Consider the following 25008-nt stretch of genomic DNA (forward strand, 5'->3'; position numbering starts at 1 on the left):
TGCCTCCTTGCCCTCTGTCCAGGAGTGACTGGTCAGTTCTGAAATGTTTTGGAAACTCATCCTGTGCCGTAGAATAGCTCTTCCATGCTGTATGCTAGGTCTGCAATTTGACCAAGGAAAACAGGATTTCTCTAAGATCCCCTGTTTGTGACAAGTCCTCCACAAACAGAACAAAACTGAGCCAGACACTTCTGCATTTTCTGTTCCTGCATCTCTGCAATGCATCTGTACAAGTCAGCACAGAAACTGATATTCAAGATGACCAAAAAAGGTTTCTAGATTGTTTCCTTAGTGAAGCCAAATCTTCATTAAAGACTGTCTGGTTATCCTAATCTTGCTGGGAGGAATTAGATTTTCTTTGTCAACCTTAGTTACATAGTAAAGTTCTTTCATTTGGGTGCCTCTTGAAGCGCATTTTACCACAGGGCTATATCCCAGGTAAATTAATAGCATACAACTGAAAATAGTTTGCTGAACTAGCAGAAAAACAACTCCATAAAACAGCTTCATCTCTAAGAAGAGACAGATTCTTCTGGCACTGATTTTATCTGAATTTGTGTTTTGGTCTTCACTGATAGGAAGTAAGACCAGAAGCCTCTGCCACCTTAGCCAGTCTTGGCTGGCAAGCATTCCCCTAACTTAAAAGCACATACCAGAAGTCCTGGGGCAGATCTCAATTTTGTGCTCTCATCTTTCAGTACTTGTCTCTCTGAAGAAGGGCTGATTGCATTCTCATTCTCAATGCCTGCATGCAGCCTTCATAGTAATTATGATAACTCTTTTGTGCACTACTCTCGGACCAACAAAGGGTGAGCTCCTATTTTCAGCGAAGACTTCCTTCTTGAAAATAATTTAGACCTAGGATAATGTCTTAAGTGGTTTCATTACTATATGCTCATGCTACTGTGATCTTTCAGGTCCATTTCAAGATGGAGCTCAACATGTTGATTCCTGTAAAGTGTACAACAGTAAACCTTTTATCACTCAAAAATCTCTCTTTAGTCAAGGTCTCACTTGGCCTCAACAGTGTACCCTCTTAAAAAAAGATGAAATCATTCCTCTGATTCTCTCAGAGACAGAAAGAGAAAGAGGAAAGAATCATAGAATCATTCAGGTTGGAAGAGACCCTTGGGATCATCGAGTCCAACCATCTCCCCTACTCTACATAGTCCTCCCCTACACCATATCCCCCAACACCACATCTAAACGTCCCTTAAACACATCCAGGGATGGTGACTCCACCCCCTCCCTGGGCAGCCTATTCCAATGCCCGACCACTCTCTCTGTGAAAAATTCCTTCCTAATGTTCAGTCTAAATCTACCCTGTTGGAGCTTGAAGCCATTCCCTCTTTTTCTGTCGTTAATTACCTGTGAGAAGAGACCAGCACCAACCTCTCTACAGTGTCCTTTCAAGGAGTTGTAGAGAGTGATGAGGTCTCCCCTCAGCAGAAAGCTGGCAGAAAGAAGATGCCAGCTTTTCCTTTCTGGCAATACAAGAAGCAGAGGGACAGGACAGTCAGTCAAGTTGCAACAATTAACTCAGCATTCCTAATGGGGAACGCTTCTTACCACACATGGGCTGTGAGCTCACTGGTAAAGGGAAACCAGGAAATTTGTATGGGATATCAAAACTACCCATAATTTGCCTACCAAAAAAAATATTTCAGAGACGTTGATAAAATGTCATATTTATAACGCTAAGTGAAGCTTGGTCAGAAATCAAACACCATGTGGCAGCTTCTGCCCACATCTGCTGCCTTTAGTGTCTTTGTGAAGTATCCAAGAGACCGCTTTCAGAGGCTGTACAACATACTAGACAGACCTAGTGTCTGACTTGACTCTAAACCAAATTTAAAAAAAAAAAACCCAACCCTAAACCAACCTAAATGTTGAGACTTGCTAAAACTGTAAACCAAACGCATACACAAAATACAATAGATTTTGCTCTCAATAACAAAGATGTGCCCCTTGCATAGTTACATGGCAAAACAATGGCTACTTTCAAAGTGTAAGCTTTGATTTTTCCTGAATAAAACTGACTAAGCTTACATATGCATGCTTAGGTATGAGGAGGTGACCCCCCATAAATTTGCTGAAATACTAAGATGTATCATGGGTACATATATTCTATCTGAGGTCAGATTAAAGATGTCAACAAAGTTTAATATTTGAGTTAAGCTTTTATTGCTATAGAAGGCAAAAAAAAGGCAGGGAAGGGGCTTAAGGATTTTCAGAAGAAAAGAGAAACATAAGGAAGAAAGGAAAACATAAGGAAGAGGAAGAATTCCATGCTTAGACCTAGGGCTAAAACGTAATTATTAGCAGTATTGCAGATGCTTAACTTAAAACCTACTGAGTTGGGGGAATGGGTTAAAGAGATACTTCTACTCAGTTAAAGTACAACAACCCACCACATTGCTCTCAACAGCTATAGATGACTTGCTGATTGCATTCTGGGGAATGACAGCCAGCCCTCTGCTCAAGTTTTCAATGGTTCACCTTTGCCTAACTTGAGGCTAAATCTCTCCAGACTGGTCATGACTGCACTGTACTGTACTGTACCCGTTTCTATGTCCCCTCCACGACCAAGTGCTCCAGTGGTCCCAGACTTACCTATCATTTTTTTCTATGTTTCTATCTCATTTCAATTAGTCTAAAATAATGCAAAGACTCTGTGATACCTTCCTACCAAAGTAAAGTTGTCACCACATGAAACTGAATGTGCTGTGGGTCCTGACAGAACATGAAGTGACGGCTGAGAACATCCTTTGGGCTGGGGTGCAGCCAGGCACTGTACCCAAGATAACCTAGGAGCAAGTTATCAGTTGGGCTTAGAGCCTAGGGAGAACAAGGGAGTTTACCTATATGACACACAAACACAATCAAGATGTTTCCAGCTCAGTATACATCGGTCTTTCTAAATGCTTACCTCTTGTGAATAGCTCTTGAAGGCTCTCTGCACTTTGATTTAAAATAGCCCATATTTCCTCTTCTTGCAATGGCCCCCCCCGAACCTCCAGAGCCTCTGCCAGTGACACATGCATGTTACCTGGGAAATGAGACAGACTGATTTAAGAATACATAAAACTTACTTTTTCCTTGCATGTAGTACTCAAATATTAACAACGCGTGTTCAACTCTTGTCAGAAAAATTCTCTAACATTATTAGAAACCATCAAATATAAATACTACAAAACATTCACCAGGACAATAAAGAAATTTGAGTACCTGCTATTATGGAGAAGAAAAACTTCGGTTATAACAACAATAATGATCCATATTAATATTGTAGGCTACTAAATCAATAAACTTAATAAGCTGGCATTAGTCTATATGCTATGGGCAAGAGTTTGCTCCATTTAAAAAAAAAAAAAAAGAAAAAAGAGAATAGCCTGCAAATATGCAAGCAAACAAGCTAGCTGTGGAACTGATGGTTATCTCCTTCATTCAGATTCTTCATATATTTAAGAAGACAAATAAAACAGTGGAACTCTACATATTATGACCCCAGAAAACAAATAAAGACTTCCTTCTCCAGATAAAAGAGATTAAGTTAATATTTTTTCAAAGAGTTAAACCATTCCCACCATACCACAATACGATATTAAGCTGTCCAAAACCATTTTGAAAACTGAAGAATGCACTCCTAAATACTCTGGCAAAGTCAAAGCTTCATCATTTCAGTAAGCTCAGGAGGAAAGAAATCATGTGTCTGCTGAATTACTTCAGCTTTCTGTGGCTCTCAATGTTCCCAGATTGAGCACTCACACCAATTTCCATTTCTTATTGAGATGCAGCTGCAGTCGCTTCTCTCTCTGCTTTTCTCCAAAGCCCAAAGAATAAAATCTTGAGGAAATGAGACACAGTAATAGCCTAAGGTATATTATCAATCATCAGCGATGAGTTTGTTAGGTCTCAAAGGCTCCGAAGTTGCTGCTGGAAATGGAGAAGACAGTTCCACAAGCAATGCATATTGTTCTGAGATAAGTAACTGATATCACCAGCTTTAGATGACCCAACAGTACTGCTGGAGGTTTCTCCCTTTCTCTTTCAACCAACTAGCCAGAGCCTCCCCATCAGCACACACTCCTGGCTCAGATGTACACTCATGGATATTAATCTAACAATTTACAAGGAGGACAGGGTGACTAGCCATATTTAGTTTCCCAGTTGTCTAGACAGTTTCATGCTTTCCATGTCTTTTTATTTTCGGATAACCAGCTCATACCCATATAATGGCAATACAAAAGGGTGAGCATCCTGCAGCTCCTAGCTGAAAACACAGGCTTTGAAGATTCTTGCTGAAGTACTACCATTTCAGCTAGAATTCTATACTAAACTATTGAAAAATTACATATTGTTGGCTGCATTTCACCGCAGACAGCTTATTTTTCCTTCACAGCTTGCCAGCTTTTAGTATTCAATTATTCTGCATAATTAATAAGCTACATCTATTTCACATAATCACAGAATGATATGGGGTTGGAAGGGACCTCTGGAGATCATCTACTCCAGCCCCCCTCCAAAGCAGGTCCACCCAGAGCAGGTTGCACAGGAAATTGCCCAGGTGGGTTTGAATGTCTCCAGAGCAGCCGACTCCACCATCTCCCTGGGCAGCCTCTGCCAGGGCTCTGCCACCCTCAAAGTGAAGAAGTTCCTCCTCGTGTTTAGATGGAACTTTCTATGTCCCAGTTTGTGCCCATTACCTCTTGTCCCATCACTGGGCACCACTGAAAAAAGACTGGCCCATCCCCTCTTGACACCCTCCCTTCAAGTATTTATAGGTATATTTATAGGTATTTATATATAAGTATTTATTGATCAGACCCCCCCTCAGCCTTCTCTTCTCCAGACTACAAAGACCCAAGTCCCTCAGCCTCTCCTCATAAAGGAGATGCTCCAGGCCCCTCATCATCTTTGTAGCCCTCTGCTGTCCCCTCTCCAGCAGTTCCCTGTCCTTCTGGAACTGGGGAGCCCAGAACTGGTCCCAGTGCTCCAGCTGGGGCCTCCCCAGGGCAGAGCATAGGGGCAGGATGACCTCCCTCCACCTGCTGGTCACACTCTTCCTGATGCCCCCCAGGATGCCCTTGGCCTTCTTGGCCACAAGGGCCCATTGCTGGCTTATGGTCATCCTGTTTGTCCACCAGGACTCCCAGGTCTTTCTCCTCAGAGCTGCTCTCCAGCAGGTCACCCCCAACCTGTCCTGGTGCAGGGGTTATTCCTCCCCAGGTACAGCACCCTACGCTTGCCCTTGTTGAATTTCATCAGGTTCCTCTCTGCCCAGCTCTCCAGCCTGACCAGGTCTCGCTGGATGGTGGCACAGCCTTCTGGTGTGTCAGCCACCCCTCCATGTTTTGTATCATCAGCAAACTTGCTGAGGGTACATTCCACCCCCTCATTCAGGTCATTGATGAAAATATTGAAGAGGACTGGACCCAGTACTGACCCCTGGGAGATTGCACTTGTTACAGACCTCCAACTAGATTCTGTGCCCCTATCACGACCCTCTGAGCTCTGTCTTTCAGCCAGTTTTCAGTCCACCTCACTGTCCATTCATCTAACCCCCCCTTCCTAAGTTTGTGCCCATTACCTCTTGTCCCATCACTGGGCACCACTGAAAAAAGACTGGCCCATCCCCTCTTGACACCCTCCCTTCAAGTATTTATAGGTATATTTATAGGTATTTATATATAAGTATTTATTGATCAGACCCCCCCTCAGCCTTCTCTTCTCCAGACTACAAAGACCCAAGTCCCTCAGCCTCTCCTCATAAAGGAGATGCTCCAGGCCCCTCATCATCTTTGTAGCCCTCTGCTGTCCCCTCTCCAGCAGTTCCCTGTCCTTCTGGAACTGGGGAGCCCAGAACTGGTCCCAGTGCTCCAGCTGGGGCCTCCCCAGGGCAGAGCATAGGGGCAGGATGACCTCCCTCCACCTGCTGGTCACACTCTTCCTGATGCCCCCCAGGATGCCCTTGGCCTTCTTGGCCACAAGGGCCCATTGCTGGCTTATGGTCATCCTGTTTGTCCACCAGGACTCCCAGGTCTTTCTCCTCAGAGCTGCTCTCCAGCAGGTCACCCCCAACCTGTCCTGGTGCAGGGGTTATTCCTCCCCAGGTACAGCACCCTACGCTTGCCCTTGTTGAATTTCATCAGGTTCCTCTCTGCCCAGCTCTCCAGCCTGACCAGGTCTCGCTGGATGGTGGCACAGCCTTCTGGTGTGTCAGCCACCCCTCCATGTTTTGTATCATCAGCAAACTTGCTGAGGGTACATTCCACCCCCTCATTCAGGTCATTGATGAAAATATTGAAGAGGACTGGACCCAGTACTGACCCCTGGGAGATTGCACTTGTTACAGACCTCCAACTAGATTCTGTGCCCCTATCACGACCCTCTGAGCTCTGTCTTTCAGCCAGTTTTCAGTCCACCTCACTGTCCATTCATCTAACCCCCACTTCCTAAGCTTACCTATGAGGATGCTGTGGGAGGTTGTGTCAAAAGCCTTGCTGAAGTCAAGGCAGACAATGTCCACCACCCTCCCCTCATCTATCCATCCAGTCATGCCATCGTAGAAGGCCATCAGGTTAGTCAGATGTGATTTCCCCTTGGTGAATCTGTGTTGACTACCTCTGATAGCTTTCTTTTCCTCCATGTGCTCTGAGACGATGCCCAGAATGAGCCATTCCATTGTCTTTCCAGGGATGGAGGTGAAGCTGACTGGCCTGTAGTTTCCTGGGTCTTCCTTCTTGCCCTTTTTGAAGACTGGAGTGACAGTGGCTTTCCTCCAGCCCTTGGGCACCTCGCCTCTTCTCCAGGACCTTTCAAAGATGTTGGAGAGGGGCCCAGCAACGACTTCTGCCAGCTCCCTCACCACTTGTGGGTGCATCCCATCAGGATCCACGCACTTGCAGATATCCAATTTACTTAACTGTTCCCTAACTTGATCTTCTTCCACCAAGGGGAAGCCTTCCTTCGTCCAGACTTTGTTACCTCCAAAGTCTGTGGCTCCTGAGGGCTGGCCTGAGCAGTAAAGACTGAAGCAAAGAGAGCACTGAGCAATTCCACCTTCTTTGTATCCTCTGGCACCAGGGCACCCGTCTCGTTCAGCAGTGGGCCCACATTTTCTCTATTTGCCCTGTTGCCTCTAATATAGTTGAAAAACCCCTTCTTGTTGACTTTGACATCCCTTGCCAATTTTATTTCCAAGGAGGCCTTGGCTTTCCTTGTTTCATCCCTGCATACTCTAACCACATTCTTGTTATCTTCCCAAGCAGTCAGTCCCCTCTTCCACTTGAGCTTTTTCAGAAGCTCCTTGCTCAACCACACAGGTCTCCCACTTCCCTTGCCTGACTTCTTGCGCTTAGGGATGCACCGATCCTGAGCCTGGAGAAAGCAATATTTGAGTATCAGACAGCTCTTCCAGAGCTTCCCTACCTTCCAGAGCCCTATTCCATGGGATTTCTCCAAGCAGTTTCTTGAAGAGGTTGAAGTTAGCCCTCCTGAAATACAAGGTTTCAGTCCTACTTCTTGTTTTGCGCGTAGTAGCCACAATCCTGAACTCTTTCCAATGATTAATGTTCAAAAGTCATCATCAAAAGATAATGGAAGGGAAAACAGATCCAGTCCACATTTAAAGTAAAGATGAAATCTGAATCACCAAGAGAAAAATAAACACACCATTAAAAATGGAAGGCTAGGGACCAATACAGCCTTGCAATAAATGGAGAGAAAACCAGAAATGAACAGGTTTCTAGTCAGTATGGTCTATCGGTCCAGTCTAGTCTGGTCTATCATCCATACCAAGGAATTTTGTGATTTCATGGCACTGTCTCAAATTTCAGTATGTACACTTACAATCAATTGGATTATTAAGATTAAAAGATCTTGTCTTCTTCTAGGAACCAAAAATACATGATCTGCAAAAGCAAACTTTTTGTGCTAAACACTCTAAAGGAAGTACGTGAAGCATAACACCACCAACAAAAATCACCCCCTAGTCCTTATCTACCACTCCACTTTTCCCCATCCTGCAAAATCCTGATTCCTTTCAGCTGTGACTAAATATGGACTGTTCCATAGCAGATGTAAGTTGATTCCCTATTTAACATCACTAGGAATACCAGAAGCATGTCTGCGCAAACTCCCAAACATGTTACATCAATAGTAAAAGAATCCTAGATAAAACAATTTCTTGATTCCAGTGAGAAGATTATGAATACCCACCCAGACACCCAGGCCTCAGCTGTAGCACTGTGAGCTTGACAAATAAAACCAAACATCACAAGACACCAAACACCTAACATTTCAAATTGGTTTTGAAAGCCCAAGCAACTTTCAAAACATCAAATCATTACGAACACAGCTACATGCAAAATGGCACAAATTGGGATTTGAGTAGGACTCTCATTGAAGCATAGCAGCTTCAGTAACTTTTTGGTAACTTTTCGGTAACTTTTCTTCCTCAAAACTATCTTGAAGCTGCAGTGCTTATCTATCACAGCAAAGAGCAGACCAACACATTGGTTATGAAGATTAAGGAAGCTTCCGCAAAATTGTTCTCTGTCACCGAGGAACTGACTGAAGCAAGCTGAGGTAAAGAGTTTGTGGGCAAATGCATGGCCAGAGCTCCCCATCTGTACATTCCACCTGGTAGCAGCCACCAATTTAACAGCAATTTAAGATGAAGCTGACAGTGAAAGCGCTTGGCTGAGAACATATTCCTTACCCACCAGTTTGTTTACCAGGGATGTTTGTCACAAGGAGAAAAGAGAAATTTGTAGGAATGATAATATTCGCAATGCACAGTTCTTCCCAATTGTCTCCTTAGATACCGGGAGTCTTCAGTAGTGTCTGGTCCTTTGTGAATACAGGAGCTAAAGTGCTAAGTGCTCAATACCCACAAGAACTTTTGTTTTTTGTAAATGCCCGAGCATTTTGATAAATCGCAACATAATGACAGTCTCAAGTAATTTATGTAAGAAAACAACATATAAAGCCTTCATAGAACACCGTATCAAAACTAAATGGACTGCCTATCTTCACACCTTAGCCCTCTACTTGCAGTTATGTCCATGGTTGTATGGTTGTATAATGTTCACTTTCCAATTAAAATTAATCACCATTTTAAAAGCTTATTTAAACTCCTATGACTAAGACTCAGAGAAAAGAAGTTGGGTGATAGCAACAAGGGACAACAGACTAGGAACTGCAACCTCTTCAAATGCAGGAAAGAGAAGACAGAATAAAGCATGAGTTATCTCCCTTAAATGAAAACTTTTAGCTGGTTTCAATTGAGCAAAGAGGGACTAATCCAAGACAAGAAGGTAAATGGATCTCAGGAAAGCTGAGCAGTATCGTCTAAGATGACAGAACACAGAACTGCAAGTAAAGTAAAGCTTTACTCTTGTACCAACAAACTAGTCTGCTTCAAACTTCCAAAGATGCTTCTAGCAGGCACTCTGATTTTCAAGGTATCGAGTTGACTCACAAATAAAACCAGATGTGCTGGCAGAGTTCTCAATGGACTCTTTAGATTCCTGACTCTTCTTCATTTAAGGTAAGCAAGAGCTACTGCGCTGGCATCCTATGCCCCGTTTCTTTCACTTCTTCTAATAAAAAAGGAATAATTAAAGAACATTGAAAAGGTGCAACTTCTACAGATGAGTTCACTTCCTTTTTCCTTGGGACAGCATTATGGTGGCATCTTAATATGAAGATGGAGATGGGATCAGGAGGCTTAAAAAGCTAAGCACACCCTGTTTCTGCACCTTGCTTCACAAGGTGGGAAGTCCAGGTGTAGTCATGATCAGGAGGCACGTCAAAGGTCTCAGTGGTATGAACTCAGCATGACCCGCCAAGGCGTGGATTCCTTATTCAACCCGAAAACCACACAAGATCATAGTCACAAAACATCCAAAAAGGGACATTCACACAGCAGAGAGCACAACACAATGCAGGAAGACAGCAGAAAAAATAAAATAGTTAATACTGGAGAAGCACAGACGTGAACATTACCTTCAGATTGCTTGCTCTGGGATAGAATTTACTCCTAGACCATACAGGAGTACAATTTCCACAGGAAAGGAGTTGCGTCATGCGGAGGCAGCTCTTTTTTGCTCCAGGACACGAGAGTAAATTCAGGTGTAAATCATCTGTATCAACAAGCCCTGAATGCAATTTCTCACCCTCCATACCATTCAGCCCTAAGCCACACAGGCAGCACAGTTCCAAAAAACAACGCTGCTTAAACCAAAGGCCTCTCCCGTATCTCAACACTTCCTTTACAGAGCCTGTTTACCTCCCCAGGACCAACCGCCAGCTCCTCCCTCTAAGGCAGATGGCTTATGAGCTCCTTGAAGTATGGGATGGGTAGTTCTGCCTCTTCCCTGTGAAGCAAGCTCAGTAACCTCCTTGTCCCTCCACTCCACAGTCCCAACAACCTGTGTTAAAAGCACACCAGCTATGGAACATCCAGACAGTGCCAACACGGCAAATGAAGCCACCAGGCACCCTGAAACTCTCTCGGTCCAAGGTAAGAGGGAGAGCTCAACAGGAACAGCCTCTCACACCAAGTAACACTGTCAAAATTACTATCTGCAAGGTATATAAACATTTTTTCCTACAACTTGCAAAGTTTTCAAAACACCTTGCTTTTTAATTATCTATGTATGTAGTACAGATGTTAAATGCTCAAAATTCTCATTTCCCCCAAGCACCAACTCTTTTCCTTACGCATTTTGGATTTGAAATTGAAGGTCTACAACAGCTGTCAAGAATTAGGAAAAGCTTAATGGCCTATTCTTTCTAGATTTTGATGAACTATTGCCAGCTGAAACACTAAGAAGCTACTGCTATAACTGTGCTTAATAAAGACTATAACATCAGCAACTTTGTCCAAAAGTTCATAAAACCAGACTGAAATTCAAAGGCCAAACTGCTTCAACTTAAGCGGTGCTTGACAACTTTGTGGTTTGGTTTTAGTAACATGTATCCTTTGCTTTTTTTACTTAACCTTCTGCATCAACATTTTCCCCCATGTTGTAATTTCAGAACAAAAACTTCAAGTCAAAAGCTGTGCTTTAACAACATCAGCTACCTAAGATGCTTGCAGTACCACATACTGATTTGATATCTCAGCGGGACACACTGTCAAGAAACATTGAGAGCAGCTGCTCTAGGCCCACACTCTAGGTTTTTTTAAATATGAAACGGTGAAAAAAATGTAGACTATAGAAACACTGTTAGAGTTTCTAGATAATCACATAAAATACTCTGGTATTTGTTTTTATCCTTTGAAAAAAATTTAGAAGAGAAAAGAGACAGCAAGGAGGCTCTACAGAAATCCAAAATTATTATCTTTTTTTTTTGGTGAGAAAAAGCACCTTATTTCTTCCATATAAAACCATTCTACCTGACTTTATCTGTCCTGAATATGAGCATTATTGCCCCTTTGCTCCACAGGTATACTTGGGCAAAAAGTGGTTATTTCCGAGGAGCTCGTCTCTTCACAGCTAAGCAAAGAACCCTTTCTCAGCCTCTCCTCTGTAAATAAGAATGCCTGAAAGTAGAAACAATTCAACAATACAATTCTGTCAAAAAGATCCTTTTAAAATTCACCTTTCTAAAGCCATGATTAGCTACCTAAAAATACACTTTTTTTTTTTATTCAGCACTCACTAAGTACAAAGTGCTTTCTAAGAGCACTCAATGGACACAAATCCCAGTGAAACCAAACCGAAGCTATACCTGAATAGTTTGGAAGGTCCGGCCTCTCCCACTTCAGTACCTAAGCATCTGAAGTCATTACCACGACCCATAATTTCAGAATGCTGGCATCTATCCTATTTATTTATGTTGACTCGCACCTTACATCCCCGATGAAGACCTGGAATGCATCTACCAATTAGTTTATCCCCAATAACACTGTTTCTGAAACTGTGCTGGAGTGTGGAACCCTGGAGCCAAGTTAGAAAGCTTGTGCTTCAGTAGTCTTTGAAACCTTATTCTCAAATATGCATATACTTAGATGTGTGCACATAAAATGTGGTTTCCTGTAGCTCCAGGTTAGGCTATCCATAAAATAAAGCATTATTTGCAAATATTCAAGTCAAGCATGTGATTAAGGTACATATACAAGCTAATCAAGTCAACTGTGTTTAAAGAACTTTTTTTTTTTTTCAGAATCCTGCTCTCAAGTTAATTACTACACATTAGTCTTGTTTATTGTCTTGAAGGATACAGAAACAAACCCTCGTGCAGTGACCACTTTTTTCACTTCTTCTATAGATACAAAAAGGGGACAAAAAGTCCCATGAGATACAAATCCCATTCTCCCACCCCCCCCCTTCTTATTTTTTTGAAGTCTCTAAATAGCTGCAAGAAATTGTGTGTATCTTAGTTTTTGAGAACAAACACTTCCACGGTGCTTTTTATTCAACCAGCTATCTGATAATAATATTATCTTAGTATACTAACACTATTCCTCCTTCCTTCATTTTGGAGAGGTCAGCAGAGATTAGTATTACCACCCAATAACTTCCCCCTCCCAGCTGTGGAAGACATTAGCTTCTTCCACTCACACTTTTCCTTCCATGTACTCCTCTTTCTCTCCTGTAGGAAAACAGGATGAAATGTCATCAAAACAGTCCCATGCTCCTAGCCAATCCTCAAACTATACAAAGACAACTTCTTTAAAATCGCATCTCCTCTTCAAACTGATAGCTTGCTGCTTGAGCTCAAACCTCCTAAGTAAAATTGTTCTGGGTTCTTCAAATCATAACACACTCCCAGAAGTATAAGATACTGCTGGCCTTATATTTGAGCACACAGCGATGCTCTCACACTCAACGTAACACACGAGATGTTAGCATTTCTCCTCCTAAATCCTTAAATCAGTTTTGTATTCCCCCGTCTAGAAGACAGAAGAATGTGACACATTGAGAATCCTGGCTCGCACCTCTGGGGCAAGCAGTGTTTATTTTACTTGAGAAGTGCTTGCTTTCTTTCCTGGAAGGTGGAAAGAAATCAGCTTTTGGCATTGGACTGAACTCGCAATGGAAGAAAAGCAAGGGTTATTGCTGACTCCCTCTCTTTTCTATCACCAGAACCAGATAAACTTGTTTATCTGAGGCTTCCTGTAAGGCAAACTAGTAAATCCAGTCCAAAATGTATAGAATAATCATGAAAGTCATGTTTTCTAGGCAACCGTAGAATGTTCTTTTATACATCAGGGTAGCTGATGTTTCACATCTGATATTAAAATTGTATTCAGAAGAGTATATAATTACCACTACAAAGTAAGCTTAATCCGCATAAATCGGGGCATGACTCTTGTATCCCTCTCTTAGTTTAATTGTCAGTGTGAGATCCTCGGGCAACTCCCTAATTTTGCTGTTGATCTGCTCCACCTCAGAGAGGCACGTCTCCTTGGTGTGTTTCTCATACTTGCAGCTTTCATTTTAATTGTTAAACAGGAACAGAGGACCTGTGACTAAGACAAACTTTATACATGGAAAAGCAGAAATTTCAGGACTGCCAAACAGCTTGGCAATAGCAGCCCTTCTCAAACTGCACATCAACAAATAATACCCTTATTCACTTGAAACTCTTCTAACGACATGAAATGATCACCAGCAAAACACTACACTGACAACACAACTTCATGATGTGGTGATGTACTGTCTACGATATTACTTCACTTACAGCAGACTAACTCCAGGCTGTGCAGCAGTCTTGATGAAGATGCCCTCCTTGGCATCCTTCCACGCTGCTTTTTTTCAGTGCACAGTGACAGTAAAGCCCTTCATGAAGTACACGGGGGTACGCAACCGTCACCAGGGCTATGTGGGTGATGTGCACTGCTCACTACGGCGAGGACAGACTATGCTGAGAGAAAGTAAGGATGGCAACTCCAGCTTTCGTCCAGCAGTTATTCCACTGTTGCATGGAAGAGCTACACCTTCCTCACATACTATAAACATAGAATCATAGAATCATAAAATCATTGAGGTTGGAAGAGACCCTTGGGATCATCGAGTCCAACCATCAACCCCACTCTACAAAGTCCTCCCCTACACCATGTCCCTCAGCACTGCATCTAAACGTCCCTTAAACACATCCAGGGATGGTGACTCCACCCCCTCCCTGGGCAGCCTGTTCCAATGCCCGACCACTCTTTCTGTGAAAAATTCCTTCCTAATGTTCAATCTAAACCTCCCCTGTTGGAGCTTGAAGCCGTTCCCTCTCGTTCTATTGTTAATTACCTGTGAGAAGAGACCAGCACCAACCTCTCTACAGTGTCCTCTCAAGTAGCTGTAGAGAGTGATGAGGTCTCCCCTCAGCCTCCTCTTCCTCATACTGAACAGCCCCAGCTCCTTCAGCCGCTCTTCATATGATTTGTCTTCCAGGCCCCTCACCAGCTCCGTTGCCCTCCTCTGTACTCGCTCCAGCACCTCGATATCTCTCTTGTATTGAGGTGCCCAAAACTGGACACAATACTCGAGGTGTGGCCTCACCAGAAGAGCTACACCTTCCTCACATACTATAAACACATCATGATTGATCCTTGCTCACTTGTGGCTCTTAGCACAGATGGGAAGGGAATGAAAATTATCATCAGAGGAGCAGAACCAGTAGCACACACACGATTTCAGTATCATGGAGTCACTAGGAAGCATTATTCTAAATCAATAAGTAGCACTTCCCACTATCTGTGCCATTGTAAAGGTATCTACGAGACAACGACAAACAAGCCAAGCAAGTAGTGACAACTGGACAGAGTAACTCCCTTTCCATACCACTACAAAGATTATTTGCTTTATAATCAGTCCTCAATGTTTGAGAAGAATAACTGTCAAATATTTAACGCCAAGGCATAAATTGCTACCGATTAGAAACTCGGTGACTCTACAACTAAGTTTCACTGATTTAACAGGTACAAATTAAGTCACTATTGCTCAACAGATAGCTTCCCTAATAGATAAACTTACTCTTGAGTGGGTTTTTGAAGGCTTGTGGTAATGGAGAGATACAAATTTTACTACATTAAATAAATTCTCTAGTACTGAAGGCTGCAGATTCTGTCCAATATGAATCCTTCAGTTTCAGTAGCAGAGAATGGTACCTTGCTTTATAAATGCATCTCAGTATGACAGCCCTTTGCTGCAACAACCAGTGTAAACGAAGGCAGCACAACTGGATCAGCAAGAAACTACGTGTGATGTGCCAAGGGAGTAAGAGTCCTCAAATTTCTTGGCTGTGGCATTAGAAAGAGAAAGTCAACTTCAGGAAGCTTTACAGCTTTTTTTTCTTCCCCCCTACCCTCCCTGAAAATTGCTGACTTTCAGATAAGTTTAGAAATATCATTATGTTAGTCTGCTAAAATATTGAGGAAAATCATTTTTAATTCCCACCAACGTTAGGATTGTAGTTTATTTGTAAATCACTGTTAAAGTCAACTCTTAACAAAAGTTAAGACTGAGCCCACCACGTGCTACTTCAAAAACAGATTTTAAACTTTTATATTCACATCCAGTCCTTCAACAAATGACATTTGCTGCTGTTATGGTGGCTGAACTGCCTGGGAAGGAAACAATATTTGACAACAGAAGAAAAACTGGCGAAGTAACAGAACAAGTTTGAAAATTACATCTATCAGCATCTGCTTCCTCCCGCGCTGCTTTACCTAAGCCATAGACAGACAGAACAGCTACACTGCTACAACACAAGGACTTTTTTTGTCAAGTATACTTTTAGCTCAGTATGAGAGCTAACAAACTCCCACAATGGATCACCCCCACCTACCAATATTTCTACTAAACAGCACTTTGTATTTTTTTTGCTTTGAAAATGAAAAAAAACCAGCCAATTTAAAAGTTACTACCTAGCAAATGTTCGCTTCAGTTAATCGGTTGCTATAAATAGTCCAATGGCTTTCTCACCAATGCCCTAAGTCGATCTACATTCTCACTCACGTTTTTTTCTGCTCAGGACTCCTGGTGAAAATAGCTGATTAGAGTCCAAATAATTACTGATGAAGATAGACCGTCTCCCAAATAACAACACTCTCCTCAGCCATGACCCCGAATGACATTTTAGTTTCTGGTGACTGTCAAAAACAATTCTGAAGCAGCCCTACAGCTGGGGGAAGAAGTGATCATGTTTTCAAATTTTAGGATGCCTGAGGACGCTATCCACCTGGAGGGTTTATCTTGTGTCATTTCTTCAATCTTTGATGCTCAAGACAGTAATATTCCCAACTCCTTGGAAACCTAGACTTCTTTACATCACTACATATGCTCTACAACACAGGTAACACCACAGAATCCCAGGACTTGCAGAAAAAAAAAATAAATGCTGCCCACAGCATATATCATAACCAGACGGTTATGATTTTTGGTTCATTTCTGGAAAAAAAAAAATAAAAAGAAAAAAGATAAAGAATGGAGATGTGGCATAAGGAACCAAACATTATGAGGTCTGCAACTAGATGATACCATGGATATCTTATCTGTGAACTCACCTGCCTGGGAGTTAAGCTATTGCTCACGCAAGTGATGACTAATTCTTATTGTGAAAGGCTGAATTTCTAACCTGAAAAACAGACAAGACTGAACACAGGCCTACATTTCAGCTGTCAAAAACTGTATACACAAGAGCAGCTGCATCTTTCAGACCAAGACGTAAGTTGAGAGATCCTTCCTCTACTTATCTGTAAGTTGAAGAAAACACTAATTCAAGCACAGTAGCAAATATCAAGTGTTATTCAAAGTGTACTGCATTTTCTTCACTCTTCTGTAGCAGGAATAAAAGTAATTTTGCTTTCAGAGAGCCCTTCTCCACTCAGACATGGTAGTACAAGGCATAAGATTTATGCTTTTTATAGGCCCCAAAATACAATAAAAAAAGGTCTTCCTGTTAGGTATGAAAATCTGTACGAAGATTTATGCTAAGGAAATTTAACACAGGAGGAATCAGTGACTAACTTTATAAAGCAACTTCATACGTTACCAAGTGAGAAACAACCTCAAGTGAACTACGTCTTCAAAACAGAGGTATCTGATGATACTCCATTCTCACACTGAGACCTCATCAGGAAACCCACACACTCCGAGGCAATAGCAGACATATGAAGAGGCAGCTGGCTGGATTTGACTTGGAGCAATAGTTCCTACACTGAGAAATTAGAAAGACAACAAATGATAAGCTGCTGGCTCATAACATTCTCGTCAAAGGAAGGGAAAATGATTCTGAGGAGATGAGAAGCACTGGCACGTGAGATTCCATACCTGGCACTCTGAACTTTATGTCAGCCTTCAGAAAGGATGTTCTTTTTATAGCGCACACCCATTTGAGAAAGAGTGTCCACACGTATATACGTCTGCATATACATATATATGTACTATGTTACCGTGTATCAATACAAAATGTAGATGTGCATTTGTCTGCATGTGTATACTTAATATACACCAAACAATTTACTTCTAAGTTTCTGCTGCAGGACAGGAGAAAAGCCCTCTGAAGCACAAATGGAGTTGTAAAGGGGCAGAAACACCAATCTATCTCTAGAAGTCAACATCAGGTACCTAAAAGCCTTGTTAGAGGGTCTCTAAAGCCTATTAAAGGTTTTGGCCAAGGCAGATTTAAAGTAAGATTCTGTAAGCATTTCTAAAATCAGATTTGACACCAGCAGATGGGCTGCAACTGTAGTGACAGATCTCCATCTGTCCAGAGCATGGTACTGCAAGTGTAGTGCTAACAAGTCTGAAAGGTTAGAACCATTTCCTGAGAAGCACTTCAACGGCACTCATCATCTGTGTATATACCTGTCCTCATAAGAGACTTTTCAGGAAGTTCTCTCCATAAACTACTAACTTTCCAGAGAAAAAAATAACCTATTTAACTGCTACTTCTTGAAAGCACTTAGCTGCTGTTCAAGTGACGCCGAGGAGCAGACTGTTGGAAATTCATTAATATTGTCCTTGAATCGGATACATATTTTTTCACTCAGTAACTGACAATCTGTCAATGTAACCAGTTGAGCTACTGATAAGGTCCAGACATGAGCTATATTAAACAGCATTGGGTGAAATCAATAAAGAAAAGAACCACAAATGGATAATACAGAAGATAATTGAGCTGCGAGTTAGATGCACACCGTGCAAACATGGAGATTCCTTACTAGGCCTGACACCTGCTTGTCCCGAGCACAGAACTCATGACAACTAAGGTGATCATCTATCCTTTCAGACTGCAGATCCCTTCTTTCTGCACTTCCTTCCATACTCATGCATGCAGAAATTAATTTAAGACAGAAGTTATATATATTCTCTGCCTACACATTCCCAACCAGAAACCAATTTGCAGGGAACACGAAAATCTGAGAGAGGAGAAAACATGCAGTGTACACTTTCAATCTACGAAACAGACCCATTGCCCAGAAAAAGGAAGACAAGCTTTATAGGAATGATACTGTCCCCTACTCGTTCATTACAGGATTTCCAAATATTCTGAGTCATCTGCCGCCGCTGTTTCCATACTCCAGTATTTCTCAAGTTCTCAAGTTATTCAGGTTCTCTGTTAAATCTATCCTTAGCAGGGTTTCTAAGCACATTACTCACCACCATCTTGCAGGTATTGAATAAATACTGTCTTTTTTAAAGCTAAGCTTCCTTTATCCAACCATCCATAGTTAAACCTGCATAGTTTCCTGCAACTGCTAATATATATCAAGATTCACCTACTATTTGCTCAGGAGGTAGGAGCTCATCTGCTCCACTCACCCTTTGGACGTGGTATGGAACAAGTATCGAGAACAGAACAGTCCATGGCAAAACTATCACCAACTAATTTAGCAGCATGTCTACAGATACCTATCAGTTGAAAGATTCCACATACAACATGAAGTTTTTTGGTCAGGGATGCCTGCATTTTAACTGAGCTCTTTATGGAGGCCAAAACCTTCCCTTCCCAAGCAGCTTATATCATCTAGTTTAAATCCTGCAATTAGGAGGTTTTAGCTCCAGATTAATTAGTAGACAAAGCTACTTGAAGACTCGGAATGCCTATGGTTAGGAAATCACAATCTTGCTCCAAAATATGAGATGACACAGCACATATGGCTTTGTACCAAAATTATACAAGTTAGTTGGAACCTGACCGGCTAACCAGAGTCCCTCGGCCTGTCACTCTGTTCACGCTCTTCAGAAAAATATATAATTAAATACTGCATGATTCAGTATGCTGTTTACAACTTAACAATTGTTAAATTGACTGTCGCCAAAAAAAGAAAGTTCAGGGAAGATTTGCTTTGTCTGTGTAATAAATATATTCACATTAGCAGAGTTACAGGACGATGAGCCATATTACACCCTCGGCTGCATAACAAGGACAAACTACCAGAAACTTTCCCTCTACAGCCCTAGAAGCCGTGAGAGGAAAGAGAGTCACAGCACCATCTTTTTTTTTTTTCTTTTAAGAACACTTCTATGAACAATAACAGAGAGCTAATCAGACTGAGGACATACGCAGTAACACCCATGTACAAATTATACTTGCTGTATTGGAATGGGACCAAGCAGAAGGTCTTACTAACCTCCAAACCCACTGCCCTAGAGAGGGATTAAGTGAAAGGAGAATAGAAGGATAATAGCACATGAATCTTCTAGTGATGTGGCTGGACCACAGGGAGTTAGACCAGTTAAAGAATGCATGAAGTTTTGCTGCCTTCTCAATTAATTTGATAATTTCACGTACAGCAGCTTAATCCCGTAACTCTTACTTCATGGAGACCCAAGAAAACACTAACCAGAACCACCTAAAATAAACAGAATGACAAAAAAAATGTTAATCCCTCCAAAACCCTAGAGTTCAAGTCTTATACTACATAGCCTGTAAACCACATACCAACTTTCATCCTTTCCATGCATGGCTGGAACTTTTATAACAATCCACATTTTCCTCCAGTCCTGAATATAGTACTTCAATTTTAGTCTTGCAAACTTAAAAAAAGATGCTGTTATACAAAATACTATCTGCAATTTCAGCATATAAATGGCAATAAACTTCTATTAGAAAGTGATGCTTCTAGGTAAAAAAGGCAAAAATCTGTGCAAGAAAAAAAACGGACTGAAGCTCTCAACTCCTCTTTCCATCTTTCATTGCTAAATAAACACTTTGGAAAAGAAGCTAAAGAGATTGTTCATTGATACATCACATAGAAAATTCATAAATTTAAGGCTTTAAAAAAACAACATTTGGGCAGTTGCTTGAAACAGGTTTTAAAACTTTAGAATGTTTTATCAATATTTTCAAAACATTTTCAATTTTGATACATGTTGTCTCACTACCACGCCTTTCCTATAAGCTTTGCTTATAAAATTTGAAGGAGAGTTTATCAAACTGGACCAGTTGTATTGGTTTACCTCAAGCTTATCTGAGAGCCAGTAGTACTAGATAATCAGTGAGAAGCATCAAGGGTTCATCACTACTAGAAATACCCATTGTGATATTAATGAAGGGAGGTGAGGAGGAAAAAAAACAGGGAGGGAAGCAAAAAATTTTACAATCCTGAGATTTAAATTTTAAAGACAGGAGAATGTACTATGTGCTCAGTCCATAGTGGGAGAAATAATCCACAGATTCCTCAGTGTGCAGAAGTATAGAAGTTGGAACCAAGACTTCATCTTGTAGAGAGAAAAACAGAAAGAAAGTGTCTGTAAACAAAAGCATACACATAATGTTTTAGACAAGGAAGAAACACCCAACTTACCCCAAAGCAGCAAACACCCAACACCCAAAGTAGCAGAAAATCAGAAACTTTCACATCAGAAAAATAATTTTAAAAAATCATTACGAATGCCAAGCCTTACTGGGAAACCTAAGGCATTCCATGGACCATTACTAATCAAATATAGAAGAAAAATACTTAAAAATAATTGTTTTGAGTATTGCTATGATTTGGTTTACAGTACTGGCCGTTTTTCATCCACCTACCTAGAAGCTGAGTATTACTTCAATCATTAAGGGGAAAATAAATGCACAGAATCATTCACAGCCTACATTTTAAAAGCTACAGATTTAAAGATTATATTTTTTAGTTTTGGCAAAAAAAAATATACTGAAGACACTTGGTGCTAACCTAACTTTTGCCTTTTATCACGCTGATAAGTGACCTCTCCAATATTTTAGTGATCATTGTCTACAAAAATAGGACTTCAGTAAAAGTGGCTGTAAAACTTTACCCTCGATTTTACACCAACAGTCTACAAACAGGCAACAGAAAACTAAAAAAGTTTCTCCAACTGACAGATGGAGGAGGAGGGAGAACAGGGGGGAGAGGAAGGAGAAGGAAACACAAACCTTCCCCACCCAGAAGTCACACACAATTGACAGTTGCTCTATATCGAAGAACCTGCTGGTCACTAATTAGATTTTTCTGTGTGACTCTGAGTTCCATAAATTCTTTGAAAACAGCTTAAAGACAGTATACCTCGGGCTTCAAAAAACACTATAAAAAGCAGTCACTCCTATTAGATGCGTATTACTTCCTGGCACAACAGTTGTGTTGTACTGTTGTTTGTTTTTTTTAACTGGCCTTTGTAGCCTATCATTGAAAATACTTCCTAAGCCTTGAAACAAATATTGTCTACACAAAAAGTAAATTTATATATAAATTACTGAAGTCTAGACAGGGAATAGCTTTTCTTCCACTTCTTCAAAACCACTGAAGGGGGAAGCAGAACAAACGTATTTTGCATCATCAGCAGACTTTCCAACCAGCAGTTCATATTACAGCAAAAAGTTAATTTCTGTGATCCTCAGTTCCTTAATGTTCTCAAAGCAAAGGCAATGGGTGGTACAGAACCAGTGAGAATTGAGCATGTATCAAAGAGATCAGTTAATGTCAAGCACAAAAATATTTTCTATAATATTGCAAGCTATATTCTGCACTGTGCAAGCACCAGGGAAATTTCCACATACCATCTTAAATGCAATTTGCCGATTCTATTCTGCTCTTTAATACTCAGTACTGAAAGACACAAGTTCCATCAGGGTCTGACAGTATTACAAAACTAAAGGGTTTGCACTGAAAAATGTTCTTTTGACTAATATCAGCATGCAATGCTAAAGAGCACACAGATTAAACCAGCACACGTGCTAGTGTCACCAGAGAACAATAATCTGATGTTAGGGCAAGTAAGAACAAAAAGAATGCTTTTTATCACTGCAGAATGCCCTTTAGTTCTTAAGTAACATGTTTCTCACCTCTAAAAGAAATCAAACTACTTATGCCTTCACAAGTTCTTTGTTGTGCTTTTCATGTGATACCCTTTAAAATGACAATTACTTACATAGTCTATTTTATCATTTCATCAAGTAGTATATTTTCACTTTCTTCTTCAGCAACAGCCAATACTGCAACCAAAACTTTGTGATATCACCAAGGCGTTCCTGTCTTTTATCCTCTCTTCCTGAGAGCTGTATGCATGAAAATTAACTCCTTTGATTAGTTGACTACCCATCATTTAATTTCTCCTTAAGGGGTCTGAAGAAAGGGGAATATGGATTCCATGACAGAAAGGGCGAAAAAACAAGCAAGGAACTGCAGCTCAACGGCCTCTTGACGTTTTTTCACCCAGGGGGAAATTTCTGCCACCTTTCAGGTAGAGCCAAGGCAGAGCTCTGACTGCCCTGGAACCGACCCCTGCTGCAATGCACAGCACGAGCTGGGCTTCTTCTTGGGGTTCTTCTCTGAACAGCAAGCCCATGTGAGACACACAAGCTTCAAAGGCAGATCACAGAAGTTTTCTTGTTAACCGTTTTTTGAAAAAAGGGTTAAAGAAATTTTCAGTTTGGAGAAGCCTCCTGTTTCTTTCTTTTCTCAGAAGCCTTAGCAGTGCTCAATACAAGCAGCACTGTATGGACCAGCCCACCTCTCCCACCAGCCTGCCCTGGCAATCACCAGTTGATTGCATTCCTGAGCTACAGGTTGGAGCTGGGCGGTCAAATCTAACAGTCACTAACGGTCTCCTTTCTGTTCATTTCTCTAATCCCTTTCTGAACACATTTATGCTTTTACTCCACGTGACATTTCGCTCCAGCAACACAGCTGTAGCTAAGCAGTCCACAAGGAGCATTTTCTTTTGTTTGCTGTGAAGACAGGTAATTAACAATAGAACGAGAGGGAACGGCTTCAAGCTCCAACAGGGTAGGTTTAGATTGAACATTAGGAAGGAATTTTTCACAGAGAGAGTGGTCGGGCATTGGAACACCCGACCCGGTGGTTGAGTCACCATCCCTGGATGTGTTTAAGGGCCGTTTAGATGCGGTACTGAGGGACATGGTGTAGGGGAGGACTTTGTAGAGTAGGGGAGATGGTTGGACTCGATGATCCCAAGGGTCTCTTCCAACCTCAATGATTCTATGATTCTATCTTCTCATGCTAAGGGTCTTGAAGGACTCTGTAATGCCTCATGGTCACCAGACTTTTACCAGCCTCTCAGCAGTAAATGTTTGCAGCTACTGAAAATAACAGAAAAATGTTTTCTGCTGCCGACCTTTGCTGTGTGCACTACTGCCCCAGTGACTCCCAGTAACCTACCAGTACACAAAATATTTCCTATTCTGAAGACAATGCATGCAAATAAAATTACAAAATCATAAGAAAAACGTTTTTAGGGTTTTCCTTAGTATTTTGTGGCAAAACAACAAAAAGCAGCCTTAAGGTTTTCTTCCTTTACATATCATAGTCATCAAATTCACAGAGGACAGAACTGCACCAAGGAGCAAGGGAAAAAGGAGAACTGTTCTTGCTGGAACCATATGCCAAGAGATGAAAGCAAACGCTAGCGCTAGTGTGATAGAATGGTATCAAAAACTACTAAAAACAAACAAGAAAAAAAACAACCAGAGTTTATTTTTACAATGGATCACACTGTTTTGAAACACCAGCATGTTGTAGCAATCATTCTGAGCACACACATTTTAGCTTTGCAAAGCTCCTTCACCTCAAATTATTTCAGTAATTCAGTTACACACAGTCGTCCATGTGCTTAAAGCTCCAGGCTGCTTTGGCTGTTCCACACGTGATAACCCAACTGCAAAGCCACTCAATAAATGAGCCTATATAGCCAATGAAACAAACTTTCATCACCGGCAGCCAGCAAATCTTTATAATCAGATAATCTTTAAATTCTTTATTAAGGTCACTCAAGCGATTGCAATGACAGGGCACACTGAAAAATTAAGCTGTTCAAAATCTAGTGTTCTTGGGAATTAGCTTGGTTTTTTTAAGCATGCACATTTGCCAGATAAATAGCATCAGAAGAAACCTCTTTCAGCAAACATAATCTCTGATTAATACACGAATACCGGCAGCACTCCCTTATTTCCTAGAAGTCAAATTAATGTGAAGAAGTCCAATTTAAAGAGTTACAGAAGATGAAAGCAAACTGGCTGCTGAAGAACAAACAGACAAAAAATGTTCCTCAATCATTAAAAATAGTTAAAACATGCGAAGGCACTTGAAAGAAATATCATTACAAAACCTCTGGAGGAAAAAACAGTATTTATCACCTGTTGAAACATACGATTTAAGGCACTTACATAGTCTTTAATTAGGCTGCTAGAGGGATAACTCTACATAAACCTAACCACACAACTATCCAGTCAGCAACGAATACGACAGAGATGTCTCCCAAAGTAACACGTGTGCTGTTACTCACTGACATTAAACAGTAAAGAACAGAAGTAGCGCTGGTACCACTGTATCAACCATTTGCTCGTCTGGGATTCAAACTCCCAAGCAGGTTCATTGAAAGCAAATACAGCTTTGCACTGACTTGGGAAAAGTAAGCCATTATTTCACTGACCTAAACACTGGGAAGGGATTTTCCACTTACTGATTTACAGTAAAGATACTAAAAGGCAAAACGTCTGCTCCCTTTCCCTTCTCTAACTTTTCTCTTTGCTGAAACACTAAATTATTCAAAGATAGAAAAGGGTAAAAATCAG

General features: G+C 41.2%; 1 protein-coding gene across 3 annotated transcripts in view; it reads right to left on the bottom strand.

Annotated features, from left to right (window-relative positions):
• PTPN13 (protein tyrosine phosphatase, non-receptor type 13 (APO-1/CD95 (Fas)-associated phosphatase)) overlaps window positions 1-25008 on the bottom strand; it is a 129131-nt gene that overhangs the window by 97836 nt on the left and 6287 nt on the right. For all 3 annotated transcript variants that reach the window (XM_014950048.1, XM_014950046.1, XM_014950047.1), the window contains exon 3: window positions 2930-3049. In XM_014950048.1, the coding sequence (XP_014805534.1) occupies window positions 2930-3044 (115 nt within the window). In that variant the 5' untranslated portion in view covers window positions 3045-3049. The remainder of the gene's footprint in view (window positions 1-2929; window positions 3050-25008) is intronic.

Source organism: Calidris pugnax, unplaced genomic scaffold (genome assembly GCF_001431845.1).
Source record: "Calidris pugnax isolate Ruff unplaced genomic scaffold, ASM143184v1 scaffold42, whole genome shotgun sequence".
Classification (NCBI taxonomy): Eukaryota; Metazoa; Chordata; class Aves; order Charadriiformes; family Scolopacidae; genus Calidris; species Calidris pugnax.